The sequence below is a fragment of the Paramormyrops kingsleyae genome, chromosome 15, assembly GCF_048594095.1.
Source record: "Paramormyrops kingsleyae isolate MSU_618 chromosome 15, PKINGS_0.4, whole genome shotgun sequence".
Lineage (NCBI taxonomy): Eukaryota > Metazoa > Chordata > Actinopteri > Osteoglossiformes > Mormyridae > Paramormyrops > Paramormyrops kingsleyae.
Window position 1 is genome coordinate 6,018,303 of NC_132811.1, and position 20,830 is coordinate 6,039,132.

General features: G+C 50.4%; 1 protein-coding gene across 11 annotated transcripts in view; it reads left to right on the plus strand.

Moving 5' to 3' along the window:
• Window positions 1-20,830, plus strand: part of celf5a (cugbp, Elav-like family member 5a) — a 142,061-nt gene that overhangs the window by 10,369 nt on the left and 110,862 nt on the right. For all 11 annotated transcript variants that reach the window (XM_072699722.1, XM_072699725.1, XM_072699728.1 and 8 more), the window contains exon 2: window positions 9,943-10,025. In XM_072699722.1, the coding sequence (XP_072555823.1) occupies window positions 9,943-10,025 (83 nt within the window). The remainder of the gene's footprint in view (window positions 1-9,942; window positions 10,026-20,830) is intronic.

Sequence of the window (20,830 nt, forward strand, 5' to 3'; positions counted from 1 at the left end):
AAAAACCTTAATCCCAGTCACGACACCCTTAACCTCTACCCATCCCTAACCTTAACCATAAGTAACGAACCCAAATACAAGACTTATGGCATTTTTACTTTTTTGATTGCATTCACAGATTTTTATAAAACTGAGGTTATCCAAATGGGGACCTCAAAAGATTTCCCTAAAAGTATGGAAATTTCACGTTTTACTGGACTTTGGGGACAATTTGGTCCTCAAATGTGATCTATGCAAACCCACACACACACACACACACATGAGCTCACGCTTACTTATACATACATACACAAAGCATATGAACAAACCTGAGGCATCTGCAGCGAGTAACACTGACCATTGCTGCCCGGCGTTAAACGCATGACAACCGACATACCGCCCTGTGTGCCTTTTTTAAGCTTCCACGTTATGTGCCAAACACACCTAAAATAAATGCACAGATACAGACGGCTGAGAGGTCTGCGCTGTGGCACAATGAACAGTATAGACACTGTCCAGGCGACAACAAAGGGATTTGTGGCAGAGTGTAAAGATGTACACGCCGACAAGTTATATAACACAATCACTTACTGCTGTGCTGCTGGAACGGAGTCAACACGGCAGAGAGATGCATTAATAACTGCAAAAAAATTAAACCGTGGCGTTCATATCACTCTTAATAAATATCACTCGTGCTTATATTAGATAACGTGCTATGGAGACATCCGAAGTTCAGAAATATATTATAATATGTAAAATTCATCAGGGGTATATGATTTGCACGGCGCTCAGCAGAGCTATGAATAGAATTGGTGGTATTTCCGAAAATAGGTTAAGCTGTCATCGCCGTGTTACTGGCATGACATCACCGCCTGCCTGCCAGCCTCCCCCCCCCCCCCCCCCCCCCAAAAAAAAGACTGCTCCCTTACTGCGGAGAAAGGAGAGAGATGAACCACCACCCACTACGAGAGCATCTCCTCGCCTCTTCCCGCTCCGATCCACCTGTGCGGTACAGCACGCCGTGTGATCGTATGCCCCGCCCCCCGTGCTTGCCATTGGCCCGACCTCACCGAGCCGCTCCCTGATTGGCTTAGTGACTGCAGCTGTAGCCCTGCTACTTCCACATTATTGTGTTATCACTGCTTAGACAGGACTGGATGCGAATCTGTGGGGTTTCATTTTTGCCTTCTGTTGGTCACAGCAAGCCCTTCCCTGTAATTACATTTCTGTCATTTACATGTGTTTGCAGTTTGTTCCAGTCGCCGCAGCATTTACTTAATAAATCTTTGAGTATTTAACAAATTGTCACTCTGCTGATAATGCAGGACTAAGGCGAGGCAAAGCTGATTGTCAATGGAATGAAATGATTCAGATTTGTTATAAAGCATATTCACTCTGTATTTTTCCTGTGATTCATTATGACTGCCTACACAATATAAGATGTGGTACTGGAGGCATGGAACACAAATAATAAACAACTCAATATGTTATATAACATCCCACAAACTGCTTTTTATTTAAATGTGTTTTGGTGAAATATCCCATTAAACCCTCTTGTAAGATCACTGTAAAATCAGAATGGTCCATACTGCATACATTGAAATTGCACGTTTATTACATACATTCTTTATTATAGTATAGACTACACGTATTAAAGCTCAAGGGATACAAAAACTATTATTCCAGCACTAATTTTACTACAATGTATAAATACAAAACTGCATACGTTTAAACCGTCTACATTCAAGTCAGCGAGTGCTTGTTTAGCACCTGTATGTACCTTTATGAAATATTCCGTCAAACAAAGCAACCGAGGGCGATTTTGACTTTGTCCGCTGGTATGTCATTTTTACCTCTTTGTTTACACAATTTATTAATTCACTCATTAATTCATTAGTTTTCAAGGGCGTCTGGCTTTGTTTGTTTAAAGAAGAATGACGTAATGCGCCGCACTTTTCCCAGTAAGCACGTCTGTGTTTTAGTCAGCAGCTGGTTAGGATGTCAGTCCGCTATCCTAGAGTTATGTGGGTCGTCCTCAGCCTAAGCTTGTGTGTTATTTTCTGTTGCTGGTTCGAGACAACTTCCATTTACACACGACCTGTGTGACCGTGATGAATCACAGGAAGATAATCGCTTGGAGCCAGAACAGCAAATAACCTTTTCTTCCGTTATTCAAAATGAAGATGTTGAAATTACGTTGGTGGCGTTATTATAAACCTGGGGGTGAGGTTACCCAGATGTAGCTGCTCCTAATAATAAAATATTTTCTGTTTGTCTTTAATTATCAAGAAATGCCTGTAACTTTTTGAGCTGACGGCAGTAAAAAGAGCTTCAGCTGAATTTTTCAGTCCGGTGAGTGGAAATGGAGTCTGTTAATGGAAAATTGGGAGGCTATGTTCCCATTAATTGAATATGTATCGTTTAACTTTTAGCCGGAAATTCTGAAAAATAGTGATAGGGAGAGCTGAATTGGATTCAGAAACGTGTTTAGGAAATGGATATTGACTAACATAAATGTATGAAACGGCCTAATTCGCCATTCAATCTGAAGTTGGTAACTTCTCTAAAACCTTTATGCATTGGTTATATAAAATACTTAAGCCGCTTTTAAGTATGGATGGATTTCATTTGGAGAAATAGGGCAAGAAAACTCTCAACATTATTCTTTTTATGTAGCATATATGTGGATTTGATTATTCAACTAATTATTTTCGATAATTAACGAAAGCTTAGTGAATTGAAATGATTTTTTGGCATCTTGGGCGTGTTGCCCACTGGGTTCCACTTATCATTCCACGGCGACACCTAGTGTGGGGGTCTGGTCTCCTTACTCTTTATGAACTGGTCGCTCCAGGTGCTTGAAAATGTAGAGACGTTATTTTTGTCAGCACTTTCCCAGGTACTGGTTATACATTAAATGATGAATTAAAGCATTCATGACTATTTTAAATTAGTTTTAAATTTCATTGTGTAATCACATTTTATTGATGTTGTTCCATTTAACTGGAATAATGTTTTGATATTTATTATGAAGTCAGCGCGACATTGCCCTCCGCGTGTCCTCTCTCTAATTTTGTTTAAACTAGCATTTTGCGGTAATGAGCCCAGTTTCTTGCAAACTTTTGATCCGACTGTCATTCCACTGCGTGGTAACAGCGCTGACATAATGTAATGCCAGTCTGTTGCATAATCAAACATTTATGAGTTCATGAACTCCTAAGGCTTCCATCACGTAGAGAGAGGTTGACATTAAATCAAAGCGTGGTTATAAAGGTACTGAGAATTTAAATTGAGCTCTGTGTGTTCGGGCAGGCTTCAGTAGAGACTGGCTTTCCCTACCTGATCACTGCCACATTATATTTGAGCAGTATCTGCGATATTTTAAGGTTTTGCCCAGCTGAAAGAACGAACAAACATTCATTTTAAGGGGAAAGTAACCACATGCTCATTTATCCATCCATCCCTTTACTGTAACCGCTTGGCCTATTAAGTGTCGCGGCCCATTTAATATTAACAAAAATTCAAATTTCTGATGATGCGATGATGTTGATTCTAGGAACAATCGATTATGAAGTCATAGCTTAATTTGATAGTATATGAGTTATAGGATATGGGGTTCTTTAAGATTTTAACCAGATCTGCACAACCGTAAAGGTAAGAAATAGCATTTTCTGTTCCGCATGCTCGAGCGAAGTGGGTGAATTTAATTACAAAAAAGCACCTCAACAGTGAGCGTCGTAAACCATACCTTATGATCCGTCTTATCTCATCCTTCTTTAATTTATGAGTTCTACGCTGCACCCCTTTGTAAGTAACGTGACATGTCGTTAATTAACGCACTGCCCGACCCAGTGTTAAATCACTGCGCCGCCGAGAACAGCGCCGTGAACGCGCACAGCATCATGAACGCGCACTCACAGTGAGTTATAAAAACCGCGACCCGTCCAAAGCATTTTCTCCAATTACTCCCATATTACAAGATATCATGGGACCTAATATACTGTCCGTATCCTAAGATATAAGCAGTGCAGGTTTGTGCTTGACACGCTCTGTGGGTAAGGTGGCTGTCTGAGAGCCGAAGTTCTTCTGATTTGAATCCCCGCTGTGACACAGCTGTTGTGCGGATGGCTGGTAAAATGAGCGCAAAGAAAAATAAATAGGCCTAGCTGTACATCTTTATTCACTGGTGCGTTTCCGTCCCTCTTTCTCTGTGTTGCGAAGGATGCCTATGCTTATTTTTCTCTCCCTTCTCTGAAAGGAGAAATATTTCCCTGGCAAAATGCTTGCGTTATTCACCGAAAAAGCCATTTCAGCCCTCAATGATAAACCGCATGATTGTAAAATCGTTCCAGTTGTCATTTGAATAATTTAGGCAAGCTAATCAAACTCGGTTCTTTCCCAATTTCTTTGCCATTCACATAGATCAGTAAATTACACTGAACAATGGCTATAGTGGTAACATCACTTTGATACTATTGTCTTTAGTGCACGTGCAGGTGCTTGTTCATTCGCAATTCTCTAGCAGATCCTAATTAAGGGTCACTCAGTCAATAGGGGGGGCAGCGATGCCTCACAAGGTAGCTCTGTGGCCTCATGCCTCCAGGCTGTGGGCTTTGATTGTCTGCTCCTGCATGCTCTTTGTGTGTGGAGTGCCCATATTGCCCATATGTTAGGGTTCCCAGTCCAGACGTGTGTTTCAGATAAATGAGTGGTTTTGCATACCCTGTGCTGGAAGAACTCCCTGCTTTTGACTCCGGTGTCTCCAATAGGCTCCAGGCTCATTGTGACTCTACGTTGGATAAGAGCTACCGGGCAAATGAATAAATTGATACGTGATAATTGACTATTTTATCGTATTAACTTCCCCCTAATGGAAACTATACCTTTACCTACTAACGTGATTAATTAAAAACCAATGTATCCAACATGCACTACTGTAGGCAGTTCTATTGATTCTATATAGTAAATAATATAACCACCTCAGAGTGACTGCAGTGGCCAGTGAGAGAGAATGTAAATACTGGGAGCACTGTACAGTGGATGGTATAACATCTGGTATATTGTGTGCTTCCGTATTTATTTTGACAGTACCAGACAAAGGAGGCCTTTGATTCAGGCTGTATATCTTGCCTGTAATTCTGTGGCACATGTGGGGAAAACTGATCATTGATTGATAACTAAATTTCAATGCAGATTGGCAGGTTTATTCCCTTCGTCCTCCAGCTGATAGAAATTCACCCCCCGTTACGGTTCTCCTGGGAATCCCCCGGGAATGTGTATGTGAAACCTCATCTTTAAGACCTGCCAGTTGGCAGCAGAAAAAAAGGAAAAAGTTATTTACATTTTCAGCGTTAGCGGTAAGCATGCAGAAGCTCGTGTACACAACGCAGGTGCTTTGGGACTCTGTAGTAGTTACTCACTTCTGTCTCTGTTCAGAATCACCGTGTTACTCACCATACAACCTGCAAATTCACATGCGCCCGTGTGCATCAGTGTAAGCTGATTCATTCAGAGACATGGTGTTGCGGTGTTGTGTATTTGTTTTTTCCTGCCTGGAGTCTGTGTAGCGAAATATCCATTAATCACTGAAAATGCTACCGATGCGCTCAATGGACTCGGCTTGGCCACATTTTCTGTGCTTCACAGCTTCGTGCCACAAAACCATGTTCATCATTATCGTCTCTGTGACTCACACGGCCTCAAAGGCCAGCCGGTTTCCTGCTAATTGTAATTCTTATAGATGCGTGATTTGCCAGATTTTTGTTCCCTTGGACACGCATGGGTGCAAACGAATCAATTATGGCCTCCCCCTCTGAAAATATGGCTGGGGGATATCTCTGAGCGTGACTGGAGTGTGCTCTGCACGCTGTCACCCTTAGCTTTGGGTGCGGAGAGTGGCCATACACGGGTTTTAAAGAGCTTCATCTTATGGTTTACAAGCTCCGCTAAAGTTGTGTTACTGTTGCAGGAGCAATTGTAAAGTAATTACACAGGAATGGAAAAAGAGTGTAAAAAGAGTGTTACTGAGAAAACTGGCGTGAAAAACCCTCTTTCTCAAACATGGCTTGAATTTTGTACTTTCGAATAGTTGAATGATCAGGTGCACATCGGCGAGCGATCGGCGATGCAACGATAAATTAGCCATTAGACGGGTTTGATAACTTCATACGAAGCGAGCGATGCTACGCTGATGCCACGGCGATCCTGGTCTCAGGTAATATTCGCCCGGCCTGGACACTGACGGCGTGTGTCTCGGCACAGAGCCCTGGGAAGGTCCCCATCTCCCTCAAGCCATCCGGCAGGAAATGAAGTAAGCTAGTAATCTACCCTCCAGAATGACATTTTACACGGAGTGCAAATGAGGTGTGGGGGGAAACGGGTCGGACGGTGCCAACCCTGGCCCCATTTCTGCCACCTTCACAGTTTCGGGAGGGACGTAAATGCCACGGGAAGGGGAAGTTCACACTTTCTCATTACACCGGCGCCGGCCCCGTTGGGGGCTGGGGGGCCGAATGAGGGACGGGTGGCGGAGGCGGCGGAGCGCAGGAGAGGTCCTTTGCATTACTGCTGAGGCTGGGAGAGTGAGGGACTTGGTCATAGCCTGACAGCTGGACCCCTACGGTCAGCAGGATTTACCCGCACTTTTCAGATCCGGGCCAAAAGTGCTGAACCAGACAACTCCGGCTCTCTGGCGCTAGGAACACAGATTCTTGTCTGGAGTAATTAACCCAAGCAAATGGAGGTTGTCAGACGAAAGTAGCAGGCAGGGTTAGGTCTCTTTAATTACTGGCCGTGTCACCGTTCTAAGGGCTTAGCTACGCGTCGAAGTGTCCCGCTAACCTGATACAAAGAGCTTGTTTTACTGCTCTAGTTAAGGTAGCAGCTTGTGGGAAAAGACTACGAGGCGAAGGAAATTAGGTCGAGGCCTTGCCGTAAGTGTGCGAGAGAAAGCTATTTGGGTGCATATCAACCGAAGCGGTATATAAATTATACAGATCACATTTAAATTAATGCTCCATCAGCAGTTCAGGTTTGGATTTTTTTTTTGAGTATTTCAAATGATTTCATCATGCAGTGTTTTTATTTCTTAAGTCCGCATAATTCATAAACGCGGCAGCAAGCCGCCTGTAACGGATGTCTTTTCTCGCGAAATCCCTGCCAAGACGGCTCATTTTAACGTTTCTTTATCGCTGGAAAAGACGGAGACAGAGAGGGGCTCTGTCATGGCGCGGAGAACACGAGCCGGAGCGCCGGCTCGGGGGGGGGGGGGGGGCTTCTGCCGCACGCTGGCGCGCGTGATGCCGCCCGGCAGAGCCTGGGGCCGGCGGACCGCGGAGGAGCAGGTGGCCGAGGGGGGAGGACGCCGCGGGAGAGGCGTGCCAGACTGACCCCCCTCCCAAACTACTGCAAGACCTGTGAGGACCGGCTGACTGAGAAAACACCATTTTCATTTTGGCCAACATGTAGCCAGCTGTAAACATCCATCCATCCATCCATCCATTTTCCAAAAGAGCTTATCGAGCACAAAGTCTGGAGTCTGTTCCAGGAAACACAGGGCACTATGCAGGGAATACCCAACACGGGCTGCTAGTTAAGCTGTAAACACTTGTGTTCAATAACTAGCACTGTAGTGCTTCTACAGCCCTCTCTGTACTGTCATTATCTCCAAAGTGCTGTTATTTCCTGACATTAGATGCAGTGTAAGCAGCTAATACTTTTTAAAGGCGGCGATGTGAATCACAAGCTTCACACTAACTAAAAATACATTTAACACCAGAAATGTGCGATTCCTTATCATACTTCCAGCGATACAGACCTGATTACAGCAAGGTAATGCAGCAACTGCGCTGTTCAGCTGGCTAAACTTGTACTAGCCTGTACTAGATAATTATCTCTTACTTATTTAATGATTTTATTTTTCTACAGGACCTGAGGTCTCTCGTGCTGTGTGGGAAATACGTGTAATTAGATATACCGCGACGCACATTACGCATGATTTAAAGGCTCGGCGCATGTGTTTGATTAACCTCGACGATAAGACGGTGACATGCGGCTGCGTGTGTTTTTTCTCGCGGGCCTGTGCTTCTGGATACTCCTGTGGGTCCACAGGGAATAAGGGGGGCAGGGTTATGAACCGTGACCCCAATGGCGTGACGGAACGTCTGTGAGGTCACGACCCCAGGCGGATCCGTCACCTGCCATAGCTAGAGGGCAAGACTGCAGTAAGGAGTGTATAGCGCAGATCGATATGTCAATCCTACCAAAGCCTTTCCTCTCTTCAGGCAAGACTGGGCACCTGCAGAGACTTAGTAAGATCAAGGTTTATTAAAGAGTTCAAATGTTGTAGGGATATTGATTAGGCTAATGCAAGACTACCTACTGTTTGGAAAATAAAATCAAACATTCAGTGTAATTAAAAGCACTGTGGAACGCTCCTAAGGGTGACGTCATGTTATGAACAGAAAGGTGGATCATTTTAATGAACAGCCTGGGTAATAAAGGTGAAAGATCGCTCTCTTAGCTGATGGAGTAATCCTGCGTACACAAGTCCATGAGAAGTTTTAAATCTGCCCTCACGATAGCGCCGATGCGGGATTTTGGCAGATTCCAAACCTCATCCTCAGGAAGCTTTTGGTAGTCTGACGCCGAAAAGGGTCTGAGGGGCGGAGTCGAGGTGGACGGCAGGGTCACGTGACGCACGTGCGAGTTTTCACAGCGGCTGAGCCAACTGCTCGAAATATTTCATCCCCCGCCGCGTGTGCCGGGGAAGAGCTGAAACACCTGAAGGCGAGTCTGCCCAGGAGCGCGGCGGTAGGTAGTTAGCGCACAGGAAGCAAATGCTCGCTCTGAAACAATGCACATCTGCCTCATTACCAGCAGCGTGGAGGGTTCGTGGTCTCTGTGAATCTATCATGGACTAACTAGCTGGGTAGTTTGAAGAGGGCCCCACAGAGACTGAGCTTCCTGCGCTGCAGTAAACGACTGAAACCGCTGGCTTCATGCAGAAGCATAATCATACCATCTGAGTGGAGAATCACCGTATGCATGTAAAGTCGCTTCATTTCTTCTCTGAACGGGTTTTAACAGGTCTAACAATAACGCAGTGCCCAGTGACTACCAACTCTCGAGCAGCATGCTGACCAAGTAGCAAGACGCAGTTTGTAAGGTGCATATGAGGCAATTTGGGGCCTGGAAGACTAAGAGAATGTTTACCGCTGGCTAAATGTTGACTAATATATCTGACGTGGTAGTGCGTGTTAATGAAACAGCTGGCAGACGTCTTCAAAGAGAGACCTTCTGTGGATTTCATCGGTATTTATTTGTAATACCTGCATTTTAAAACACAAGCACTCGTCTCTTATGCTGTTGAAATTCACTTCGAGACCCTTTTAGCTAGTAATGCGACATGGCGATGGGACTTTGCGGTGACATCCTTATCGGTGGGGTGGCAAACAGATCTGCCACTGAAGAGAGGCCATTGGGCAGCCTGGCACTGTACTTGGCTTGGTGCAGGCTGGGGGTGGTCTGCCGGGGTGGTCTGCCGGGCTGCTCTGTCTGCCTCTCTGTCCTCTTTGTCTCTCCCCCCCCCCCCCCCATCTCTCCTGGATATAACGGTACCTGAGGTGGCTTTGTAGCTGACAGCTTTGAGTGACGGTCTTGCAATATGGAGCTCCTGCACGTTTCCGTGGGTCGTCACCCTCGTGTCCTGCATCTGTCCCCCATCCCCCCCCCCCGATTTACTGTTGTCTTCACTCCCTTCAGAAAGGCTCAGTTTCTGCTATAATTTAGCAAACCCCCCCCCCCCCGTCCTGGGGCACCTGCAGACCGGTGTGCTGGGAACGTCCCTAGCGCGGGTGCAGGGAGCCCAATGGTGCCCGGCGTGACCCGTGTTCTCGTGCCCGGTCTGGTCAGGTGGTTGGGAGACGTCACTCTTCAATCCTCTGACTCTGTTCTGTCTTACAGGCTGTGCGTTCCTTACCTACTGCGCACGCGAGTCTGCCATTAAGGCCCAGAATGCCCTCCACGAACAGAAGACGCTGCCAGGGGTAAGTCTGCACCCAGCACCGCCTCCCGGGCCCCCCGGCCCCCCCGGCCGGCACCCGCCGCGCCACCCGCTCATCCTAATGCCGGCGATGAAACATTTGGAAAACGATGGGGTCGATAATCTAGCCTTTTCTCCGCGCCTGAGTTTGGAGCGGCCGTGCCCCCCCCAGGGAAGGCCACATGCAATGAAGCATTGATTACACACACTCTGCGAGCTTAGCGGACGGCAGCCTCAAATGCCATTCCAATTATCCTTTGCATTATTATTAAAACCAGCTTTTCCTTTGAAAAGGCTAGTCGATGTTGTCCGGTCTAGAGCTATTTAACGTTTGTGGGCGGGTGGGGGGAAGGTGAGTGATAAGCACATTTCTCACGGCGGAGACGGCCACTAGGGCTGAGACATTACCCCCCCCCCCCCCCCTCCCCAGGATAGGGGGCTAGCGGACAGGAACAAAGCTGTGAGGGTTAGAAGTGTGCTCCGTTCAGATGAGGCCTGCTTTTGAAAAATAAACAGGCGGGTGGGTTTTTTGGGGGGAGAGTCACTCCTTTCATGCTTTTGAATTTGCCAGGCTTCAGTCTTTGGGGCCTTTTCCCATGAAGATGGTTTGAATTTGAGAGAGAGGGAGCAAGAGGAATTGAAGGCAGGGCCTTTGAAAGAACGCCAGTAGATATATATTCATGGTCGGGCTGTGGCCTAGCAGGTTAGTGATACTTTTGGGGGGGGGGGGGGGTCCTCACAGCTCTCAGATTCAGCCGAAGGACCAATCGCTTGCCCCCACCAACCTCGGGGAGCGAACGTCACCGGGTTGGGAAGCAGAGGGTGAAGGGTCAAGGCCGTCGGCGGACCCTAGCGGACAGCGGGCGGCCACGAGGCTGGAGAACAAGCGCCATTTGGTGGTTGGGCAGCGTCACGTGCTGCCGGGGAGCGGCTCTCACGTTCCCCAGCTTCACGCGCACGTTTGTGCTCGCCTGCCAAATGTGCGGGGCGGCGCACACAAGCCGGAACCATCCGGCTGCAGACGTGAGTGAGAATCCGCTCCCTCGTCACTGCTCCAGGGGGGGCTGTGAGAATTAAACCATAGCCGCCCCCACTCTCGGCAGAGATCTTGCAGGCCGCCGTTCCTTAACTAGGCCAGGAGGCTTTCTGAGAGCGTGCGGCGTTGAGCGGGCTACCCTGCTGCGAGGAGCTGTCCCCGTGTCTGAGTTACGGCTAGCCGTCAGCCCCGGGCCGGCATCTCACAGCCCCTGGGATACCCGGGTCTCTCTTTCTTCACCCACTGCCTTGTCCCCGTCATGCTGGCATAACGACCGATTACCAGGCGGCACTGACCGATGACTGCCGCAAATTTCCCGTTTACCGCCGTGAACTGCTAACGAATTGCCGTCTGATGAATGCGATATGTAAAAAGTCTTTTACGAGCGTTCCCATAAGATGTAGTTTTAATGGTACAATTACAATCGTGCTGTTCATTGATTTGTGCTTATTTGTTGAGCTGTACAATGAATCAGGTGCCTGGTTTGTAGGGGTTTTTGGGAAAAGCTACTGTACGATTTACGCTAATCGCTACCTGTGAAGGTGGATTTATAGATGACCAGCGTGCAGTCTTTGCTCTTTGACGCACTGGGGATCTCCAGTGTTGGCCCCTAGGAACTATGTTGTCACAGTGTGGAATGTGTTGGGTGCCCGTCTGGGTGTGTTTGTGTTGTCGTGTGTGTGTATGTGTGTTTTTAGTGGAGATGTGATCGCAGTAGCTCACCCCTCCCTCTCCTCCATGGCAAGAAAGCCTCCCGCCTGCCACTGGCCCCTAAATCTCACGCAAACGCCCCCCCATCGCTTGCTGCTGACGGTAAGTAGCCATGCCAGTTGTTTGTTTGTGAAATACCGCTTGATATGCAGTTTGCCAGAGGCTACGGTGTAATTAATGTAAACTAGGGTTTCCGGGGGGGGGGGAGTTATGAGTTATTAACGGCCGAGTTTTTGTCATTAACTCCTTCCCTGCTGACCCCCCTCCCCCAAGCCCCCGAGGTGGGGGGCCGGTGCTCACTCTGGGTTTAACTCAGATGGGACTACCTCTGCTCAGAACGGCGATGGAACGTTCTGGAGCAGGTGTGGCGAGCTTCTCACTGGGCCTGCCCACACACACACGAGTGCGAAGTTGAGCGCCGATGACAGTGACGATGATGTGAGGTGTTTATTCGTCGCTGTCAGAGCCAATGGGCATTCAAAAAATGCTTAGCAGCATTTTCTATGGTGTGTGTGTGTGTGTGTGTGTGTGCGCGCATAATACCAGCTGTTCCCATAACTGCTTATCTATTACCAGGCCTGCCTAGTATTAGTTATCCTGCAGTCTATCTCAGGAAGTGCAAGGCATCGCAGGAGACACACGAACCTAAAAGACTGGCAGCATGGAGACACGAGACGCCAAGCTACGTGTTTCTGGATTGCAGGACGGAAAGCCGACCCTGCCTTGTGCCTGTAACTTCCAGGATGAGCTCTAGACCCCCACAACCCTGCACAGCACATGTGGGTATTGAAAATGGATGGATGGATGAAAACCCACTATGATATGAGCAAGGGTGAGGATTGAACCCCCAGCCCTGGAGATGAGGCCATAGTCTCAGAGCCACCATCTCTCTCTCTCTCTCTCTCTCTTACACTCACTCTGTCTCTCTCTCACACTCACTCTTTCTCTGTCACTCTCACTCTCTGTCTCTCTCACACTCACTCTGTCTCTCTCTCTTACACTCACTCTATCTCTCTCTTACACTCACTCTGTCTCTCTCTCACACTCACTCTTTCTCTGTCACTCACTCTCTCTCTCACACTCACTCTGTCTCTCTCTTACACTCACTCTGTCTCTCTCTCACACTCTTTCTCTGTCACTCTCTCACTCTCTGTCTCTCTCTCTCACACTCACTCTACTCTGTCTCTCTCTCTTACACTCACTCTATCTGTCTCTGACACTCACTCTCTCTGTCACTCTCTCTCTCTCTCTCACACTCACACACACGAAGGTGGAAAGCTGCCTCTGTGTCGTGCTGAGGTCCCCGTGTGGTCCCATGTGATGGCACTTCAGGCCAGCCGGTCGCAATCAGGTGGTGTGCGTGTGGCTCTTCTGTAGGCGGCGACTGATTGTGATTACAGCCCGTTCTGTCGCCGGCCTGTTATCTGTTTGCCACGCTTCGCATTTGATTCCGCAGCTGTGTGCCGCCTTCAAATTAACGTGCACCAGCCGCTGTGATTTTCAGCAAATAACATAGAGCCGTACTGCTATAATGCAGCGCCGCTATAATGCAGCGCCCCTATAATGCAGCGCCCCTATAATGCAGCGCCCCTATAATGCAGCACCACGCTGGCGAGGACCATGTTTCCCACTGACGGGAGGTAGGAAGAGGGTGTTTAATTAACAAGGGTTGCCAAATGATCGTCCATCGCATGTGATCGACACCTCAGCGCTCAGCGGCGCCTCCTTCTGGTCTCGTGCGTCACGCATTGCCAGGACACCTTTTCGGCGAGCCTCCCCCCCGCCTTCCCATCATCCTTCCCAAGCATGAAATAATCTCCTTTAAAAAATGCATAAGCGCTGGTTGTATAAACAACAGCCCCCTTCTCTCTTTACAGGATGCAGAAATGAATCCCCGGAATGAATCGCCGATCGCCTTTTTCCCGACTCTGATTTATACGATTTGCTTAAGGGGCGTCAGCGGCCGTAATGACCGAGATCCGCGGCGGCGGGATGGAGGCAGATGAAATGATGGAGCTGGGAATGAGACACCGTGCCGTGTCCTTTGTGCGCTTAGAGTGTGTGTTTACCTCTCTGCGAGTGTCTCTCTCTCTCTCACACACACACACACACACATATGCGTGGCTGCCCCTTCCCACAACAGGCCCGCAGGGTTGACCTTGTAGCGAGGAGGTCCTGCCACAGAACCCCACTGTCCATGGGGGGGGGGGGGGGTTTGCAATCCCAGAGCCTCCTCGTAAGAGAGCAAGCTGGCACAAAGCCTGAATAATTTAAGCCTGTTGGTTTGGGGGGGGGGGGAGATGCTGGTGGGAAACCAATCGGTGGCTGGCAAAACGAAGGTCTTGCTGCCGGGGGCGGGGGGAGGGGGGGCGGTTTGTTAGAATTTTGCCCTGAGGGTAATGGGAGAGACGGCGGGATGGGGGGGGGGTAGACGATGGCTGAAAGGTAGAGAAGGTCAGCAGTGAGGGGAGCCTCTTTCCCCTCTTTAGTCAGGTGAATAAATATGAATACATTTGACGGGTTTCTCGCGAATAAACCTGCTTCACGTGGAATCTTCCGGGGCAAGCGGGGGGCAGCTGAAGTGACAGCCGTACATTGTTTGTTAAGCAAGAAGGAAGTGCTGAATTCGTAAGTGCATACTGTACGTCAGTGGTGCACCAAGCACAGTGCCACTTAAAAAAAAAAATGCGTAAATTTACCCACCAATATTCATGAGATAGCACTTTCTGTAAGAGCATCTAGTCTTATGCTGTAGAAGCGTGTGATAGTCATCGCTAAATTGCCCTTAGTGTGTGTGTGTGTGTGTGGCCTGCACTGGACTGGCATCCCGTACACGCCGCCCTACCCTGGTTCCACACCTCCTGCCCTGCAGCCCTGTGCTTCGTAAGCGTTTCGATGGGCGGGTATTACAGCACTCTGCTGTGTCTGTGCTTTTCTTTAAGGGGAATCACACTGACATCCGTGTCTCCACAGCAGCCCCCAAACACCTCCACTCCGGCATCTCTTGACTTTGCAGACGCCGAGGATTTCAGATAAACAGCACAAAGCAGGAACCTGAACGCGGTTAATCGAAGGACAACAATTGGGAATACGGGGGGGGGGGGAGGGGGGCAGGATTGAGGAGAAGAGTATTGGAGGGTCATGAGCAGCAGGGGGGGGGGGGGGGGTACGATCCCCGTTTCACGAATGTAAAAAGGTTTGTGCACTCGTGCTCCGTCGAAGGCTGATTAACGGATTAACTGCGTGCGTTTGGGGATCACGCTGTTGTGATGGGTTTGCGTCCGCGGCCCGGGCCAACGGAACACCCGTCCTGCCGTGGCGTGTCATGGCTGCTATGACAGGGGGGGGGGCGGGGCAGAGGCGGACGTCGCCGTGGCTGGACGTCTCACCGCGCCGCCGTCGTCGGCACCCGTCGGAGCCCCTACCCACTTCAGGCAGGGCTGGAGTCGGGAAGAATTAGTACAGCTTCAGAGCCCACACGCGCGGGGTGGGGGCGGGGGCGGGGGCGGGGGTGTGTGAAATGGCACCGGAGCATAATGTGCACCGTAAGGAGCCGCTGCACAGGAGCACTCCGGGGGGAGCGGAATGCACACAGCCCCCCCCCCCCCCCAGCAGCCTCTAGAAATAGGCAAGAATAAATAAGGTAAATTGTTACGCCTTTTTTTTTTTCCCTCCTTTTTTTGTTTCTACTGGGTTAGCCACATATTTAGACACTGCCTCCCATCTCAAGGGCTTTGTGGTGTTTAGCGTGGAGCTGGCTTTGCAGTTTACGGCCGCTTTTACAAGCCGGGGCGCTGAAGGAAAAACAATATCAACGCTAAATTTGTCAGCCGTGCCTCGGGGGATGGAATAGGGTCACGGGTAAAGGCGGGGCCACTCACAGATTAAGGGGCCTTTTAAATCTGCATTGCTTTAACTTATTTTTACTTTGACTTGTCTAATGATGTTCAGTTGACTCGCCGAACGCTGCTAGGAGCAGAGGCTCATTTGTCGGCTTCCGCTCGAGATCCGTCCACTATCGCGGCCTGTGTGATTTTTTTTTTTATTTTTTACTTTCCCTAAACCAGGGGCGAACAGCCTCTCTTGACCATTGATAGAGAACGTAAGGCACTGCAGTAAACGGCGGAGCTTATAAATTAAAGTGCTATTAATTGTCTCGAGGTTGTTGGCCGAGCTGACCCAGGAGGTCAAACCACTCTGCTTCAGAGCGTAACTCTGGCAGCAGAGGATTGTGGGTCAGGGGATGGAGTGGCCGGGATCTGATATGGAGTAATCTACCAAACCTGCCTGTTTAGCCGTTTTGCGTGTGCTATTTTTTCTGGGGTACAGGTTGGGAAAAAAAAATGAATTATTAATGCTTCGTATTTTTAGTGTCTTTAACCTATTTGCGGTTATGGCTGGAGACTGGCCCAGTGTCTGTGGAATTGAGTCATGTGACGTCGTGATCTGGGTTACGCCGTGCCAGTGTGTCTGGCTGAGCTCTCGCGGTGTGGAGCCTCGCTCGATTCTCTGTCCCGGCCGGGTTCAAGGATACACGCCTCCCTGCGAGTATGGCCGGCTCCCGGGTGTGCGGAGGTCGGCGCGTGCGGGCCTAGGGCCCGTCACGTGCTTGGGGCTCCGGATGCCACCGAGCGTCACCCCCTAAGCCCTGCCTTTCACGGTGGGACGCCTCGTCTTCTCTCCGCTCTTTGTTTCTGCCAGAGGAAGAAAATGAGGATGGAGGACAGGTGGAGCGAGGAAGGATGGGGGGGGGAATGGCAGGGTCACTCTGAGGGCCCGGAACAGCGAGCTGTGTTGACACAGCCGTCCCCTGGAGCTGAGGAACCCGCCCTTGCCACACCCCCTCCAAGAGGCAGATCCAGCCTGGTCACAGACGGCGGGGGCCACGCGGAACATTTGTCAGCAGAAATAAGGGCTGATTCAATGCATCACCTGCTGGGGGGGGACACGATGAGTTCAGCTTGATTGACAGGTGTTGGGGTGGGGGCGGGCCCAACGTCCCTTCCCACCCAGGCTGATTGGGTCAAAGACAAAATCCGACGCGTCCTGGGAGGGGCGGGTGGCAGTGACCCAGAATTTGGCGGCCGGCTGAGCCTGCCATACCTTCAGATGGGCGGCCCTCTGTCCGATTTGAACCGTGGGCCAGCGCCTGCGTGCCTGTTATATACAGGCTGTGGTCCAGGGGCCCGGGTCCCCTACGCTGCCCCCACACATCGCCAGGGCAGCAAATGGGTTCGCCTCCCAGTAAGACATTTTTCAGAGAGCTGAGGGCTTTCAGGGAAACTATTCGGTCGATCCATTCTGTTTATAGCCATCTTTGTTAAATAAATAAATGAATAAATAAATAAATAAAACAACAGCAAAACACACACGGAAAGAAATTCATACATCTGTCATCCATTTTCACCTGTAACTGTTTATCTATTACAGTGTAGTAGTCAGCAGATAGAAATATGTAAAAAATAAAACAAAAAAATCTAAAATAAGTGCAGTATCACTGGTCATTGGACCTAGATTCCTGAACTGATGGTGGACAGAGACTTTCTCTGAATGGTCTGCAGTGGAAACATTTCAATTATTTATCGTGAAGAGTGATCTGGATATCGCTGGTGATTTTTTTCCCCGGCAAATACGAAATGCTCAGTCCTAAATGATGGCTACGTTGGACGCTCACGGATCTCGCAGATTCAGGCCGTCGGGTTTTGGTCTGGACTACAAGGGGGTAGAGGGGTGACGTGGTGAGCCCCCTGCTGGGGAAGGGGCTCTCGGCTCTCACCGCAGCGGCCGGCTGACCCATGGCTCAGAGAGATCGCGACGCCATGCCTGGGTTTCTGAGACATAGCAGGCCGCAGGGTTCTGTTCAACGTCACCCGACTGGAACCGTACTAAAAGGCGAGGGGGTGGAATGGGCTCCGCAGAGAGGACAGGCCGCTTCGTTTGGCACCAGGCTCCTCCCACGGAACACCCTGGGGGAAGGAGGTGGGATCAGATCGTACAGCGCCCCCAGGTGGCCACAACCAAAAAATTTGACCCGCATGAGGATGACGGAACTAGGAGATGGCAGTGCTGGCATGACACAAAGAGATCTGGGGTGAGTCAGGTGACACGGGAATGAGCGACGGTAAAGCGGCAGCGGAACGCGACTGGATAGCCCCCCCCCCCCCCCGGGTTCTCTGGGGTGCCGCTGTTCCTGTAGCTGCACCAGGGAGCCGCTAACGTGTCCGGATTGAGTCGTCTTCCGTGACACCTCCACGGTAATGGACCCGCTGGGTGGTTACCATGGTAACACGAGCAAGTGATGGGATGGAATAGCACACGATCCATTAGGGATACGGGGTTTTGGGGGCTGGGGGAGGGTTTGGCTGTTTATTTACTAGGTTTGTTTGGTCCGTCTGTCACGATGATGGTGCAGCACGGCTGCTGTTCCCCTTTGTTCCTCAGAGGACCACACAGAACCCCAGTGTTTATCCGCCCCTCCCCGATTTGGGGTGTGGGAGGTGCTCCCCCCCCAAGTCGCTCCAGACCCCCCTCCCTCGATCACGGTGCCGCTAACAAGCCGCGTTTGCCAAGTCAATGAGCCCTAGCGCTGCCTCCCTGCCGACCCCATCGCCGTGCGGCTGACAGATATAACTAACTTTACACCAGGACAAATGAGAAGCCATCAACAAGGCAATAAAGGTCCTTCACATCCTCAGACACATCTAAAAGCACTTTGCCTGCGCCGAATGAATGGCCGGCGTCGGGCGGCGTCAGATTTATCGCGGGGGATCTGGAGTTAAAGCCCCCAGGGCTCTGCGGTCCTTGGGGTTATTCCAGGCTGTGCCTGAGTGCTGCACCCAAGGGCCTTTGACGATCCACACTGCCGCTTCACTGCATTCTGTGCTTAATACATAAGTGCAGTGAAATGTTTTTGTGCTTAATAAGTGCAGTGAAATGTTTAAGCTTGGCTGGCTGGAGGGGGCGCAATGCACCATGTGGTGGTTTTGAAAAATATACGTCTATATCCATCCATCCATCCATCCATCCATCTTCCTACTGCTTCCTACTTCCTAGTACTGGGTTGTAGCACAGGGGATAAGGCAGTGGACGTCCTGGTGGATGTAATGAGTCAAAACCTAGATCTGTGAGGGTGATGCTACTGCAACCGCTTGTGTGCAGTGACGTGGCGCGTGTCGGATTGCAGGGCCACTGTTCACGTGTCGGATCGCAGGGCCACTGCTCGCGTGTCGGATCGCAGGGCCACCGTTCGCGTGTCGGATCGCAGGGCCACCGTTCGCGTGTCGGATCGCAGGGCCACCGTTCGCGTGTCGGATCGCAGGGCCACCGTTCGCGTGTCGGATCGCAGGGCCACCGTTCGCGTGTCGGATCGCAGGGCCACCGTTCGCGTGTCAGATCGCAGGGCCACCGTTCGCGTGTCAGATCGCAGGGCCACCGTTCGCATGTCGGATCGCAGGGCCACTATTTGCGTGTCGGATCGCAGGGCCACCGTTCGCGTGTCGGATCGCAGGGCCACTATTCGCGTGTCGGATCGCAGGGCCACTATTCGCGTGTCGGATCGCAGGGTCACCGTTCGCGTGTCGGATCGCAGGGCCACTATTCGCGTGTCGGATCGCAGGGCCACTATTCGCGTGTCGGATCGCAGGGCCACTATTCGCGTGTCGGATCGCAGGGCCACCGTTCGCGTGTAAGAGGCGATGGAGCAGGCAGTACCAAAGGCTGCTGAGGCGGAGGCCGGGGACCTTCGGCAAGATGACATCTCGCCGTGCGGCTTGGAATCTTTTGTAAGAAAAACACCTTTTAATGGGGACCTCACGTGGGGGGTGCGATGGCGGGGGCCGCAGCTGGGATGGGGGTCTTTGATGATGCGCTATCTGGGCGTCTCTAAATAAGAGGCAGGCGAGGCGTCTGGGGGGCTGGGCTGTGCTCAGCTGCTGTTAGGGCTCTTCGCGTCGAGCTGGGACGTGCCGCCGTTTGATGTGACGGCGACCACATTATGTCACATTAAGGAAGATGATAAAACACTCCCCAGGCTCCGTGCTGTGTCCCGGGGGAGTGGGGGGGATTGTCTCCTGCCTTCCGAACTACTGAAGACGGGGTTTTGAAACGGCGTCCGAACCGGACGGAAAAAACTCGCTCTCTCTGTTTACGCGAGAGCCGCTTTCAGGAAACATTTCAAAATTTCCTCCTCGTTGAGAAGCACAATAAATAAAAACAGCGTGACCATGGTAATCGTGTTCTTTTGTCACCCCATGGGATTTAAGATAAATAAACTTGAGGATATATGGTGTTATTTAAAAAAAAAAACAGATCCAAACAGTACATATTAATCACCATATTGCTCAAAGCAGCTGAGTTCTGTATCCCGAGTGCAGAGATGGATGGGCGACACGGATCACCAGACCCCAAAGATGTTAAACTGTGATTTAGATATAAAACCGCCCTCCCCCGTTTCCCATGATGCACCGGGGGTGTGGTAATGTTCTGCCACCCAAAGCCGCTTTGTTCCCGCAAAACAGATTACGCACAATCTCAGTATCCAGCGCTCTGGACATCACAAGCTGGACCGACTTGAAACGTTTTCACCCTCCCCACCCTGCCCCCCCACACAGACGGAAGCATATTGTCCCAGCACCAGCCGATCGCCCTCGGCCTGGCAGGCCGCGAGCAGGCTGTCCACGGGCATTTCCCCGCATGCCTAATTAGCGGCACCTAAACCCCATCCGGCAGACAGGGTGTGTTTAATTAAGCTCAGGTGTACCGAATTAAGATCATAGAACAGATTTAAGTGGCTTAATTTGGCCCGAGAGCAGAGGCTGATGTCGAGGTCTCCGTGGGCCAGACGGCGATGAGGTAGTGGAGGTGCCTTAATGGCGGGGGCTACCTGCGGGGGGGGAGGTGCCTTAATGGCGGGGGCTACCTGCGGGGGGGGAGGTGCGTGGTAGCAGGTGAGCTGGTGCCTGGTTTTCTGTCTGCCGTGAAGCACTGCTCTCATCCCGCACAGCAAATAAGCCCCCTCTATTATAAATCTTACAAATAAAGCAATTAACTCTGAACAATGCTGC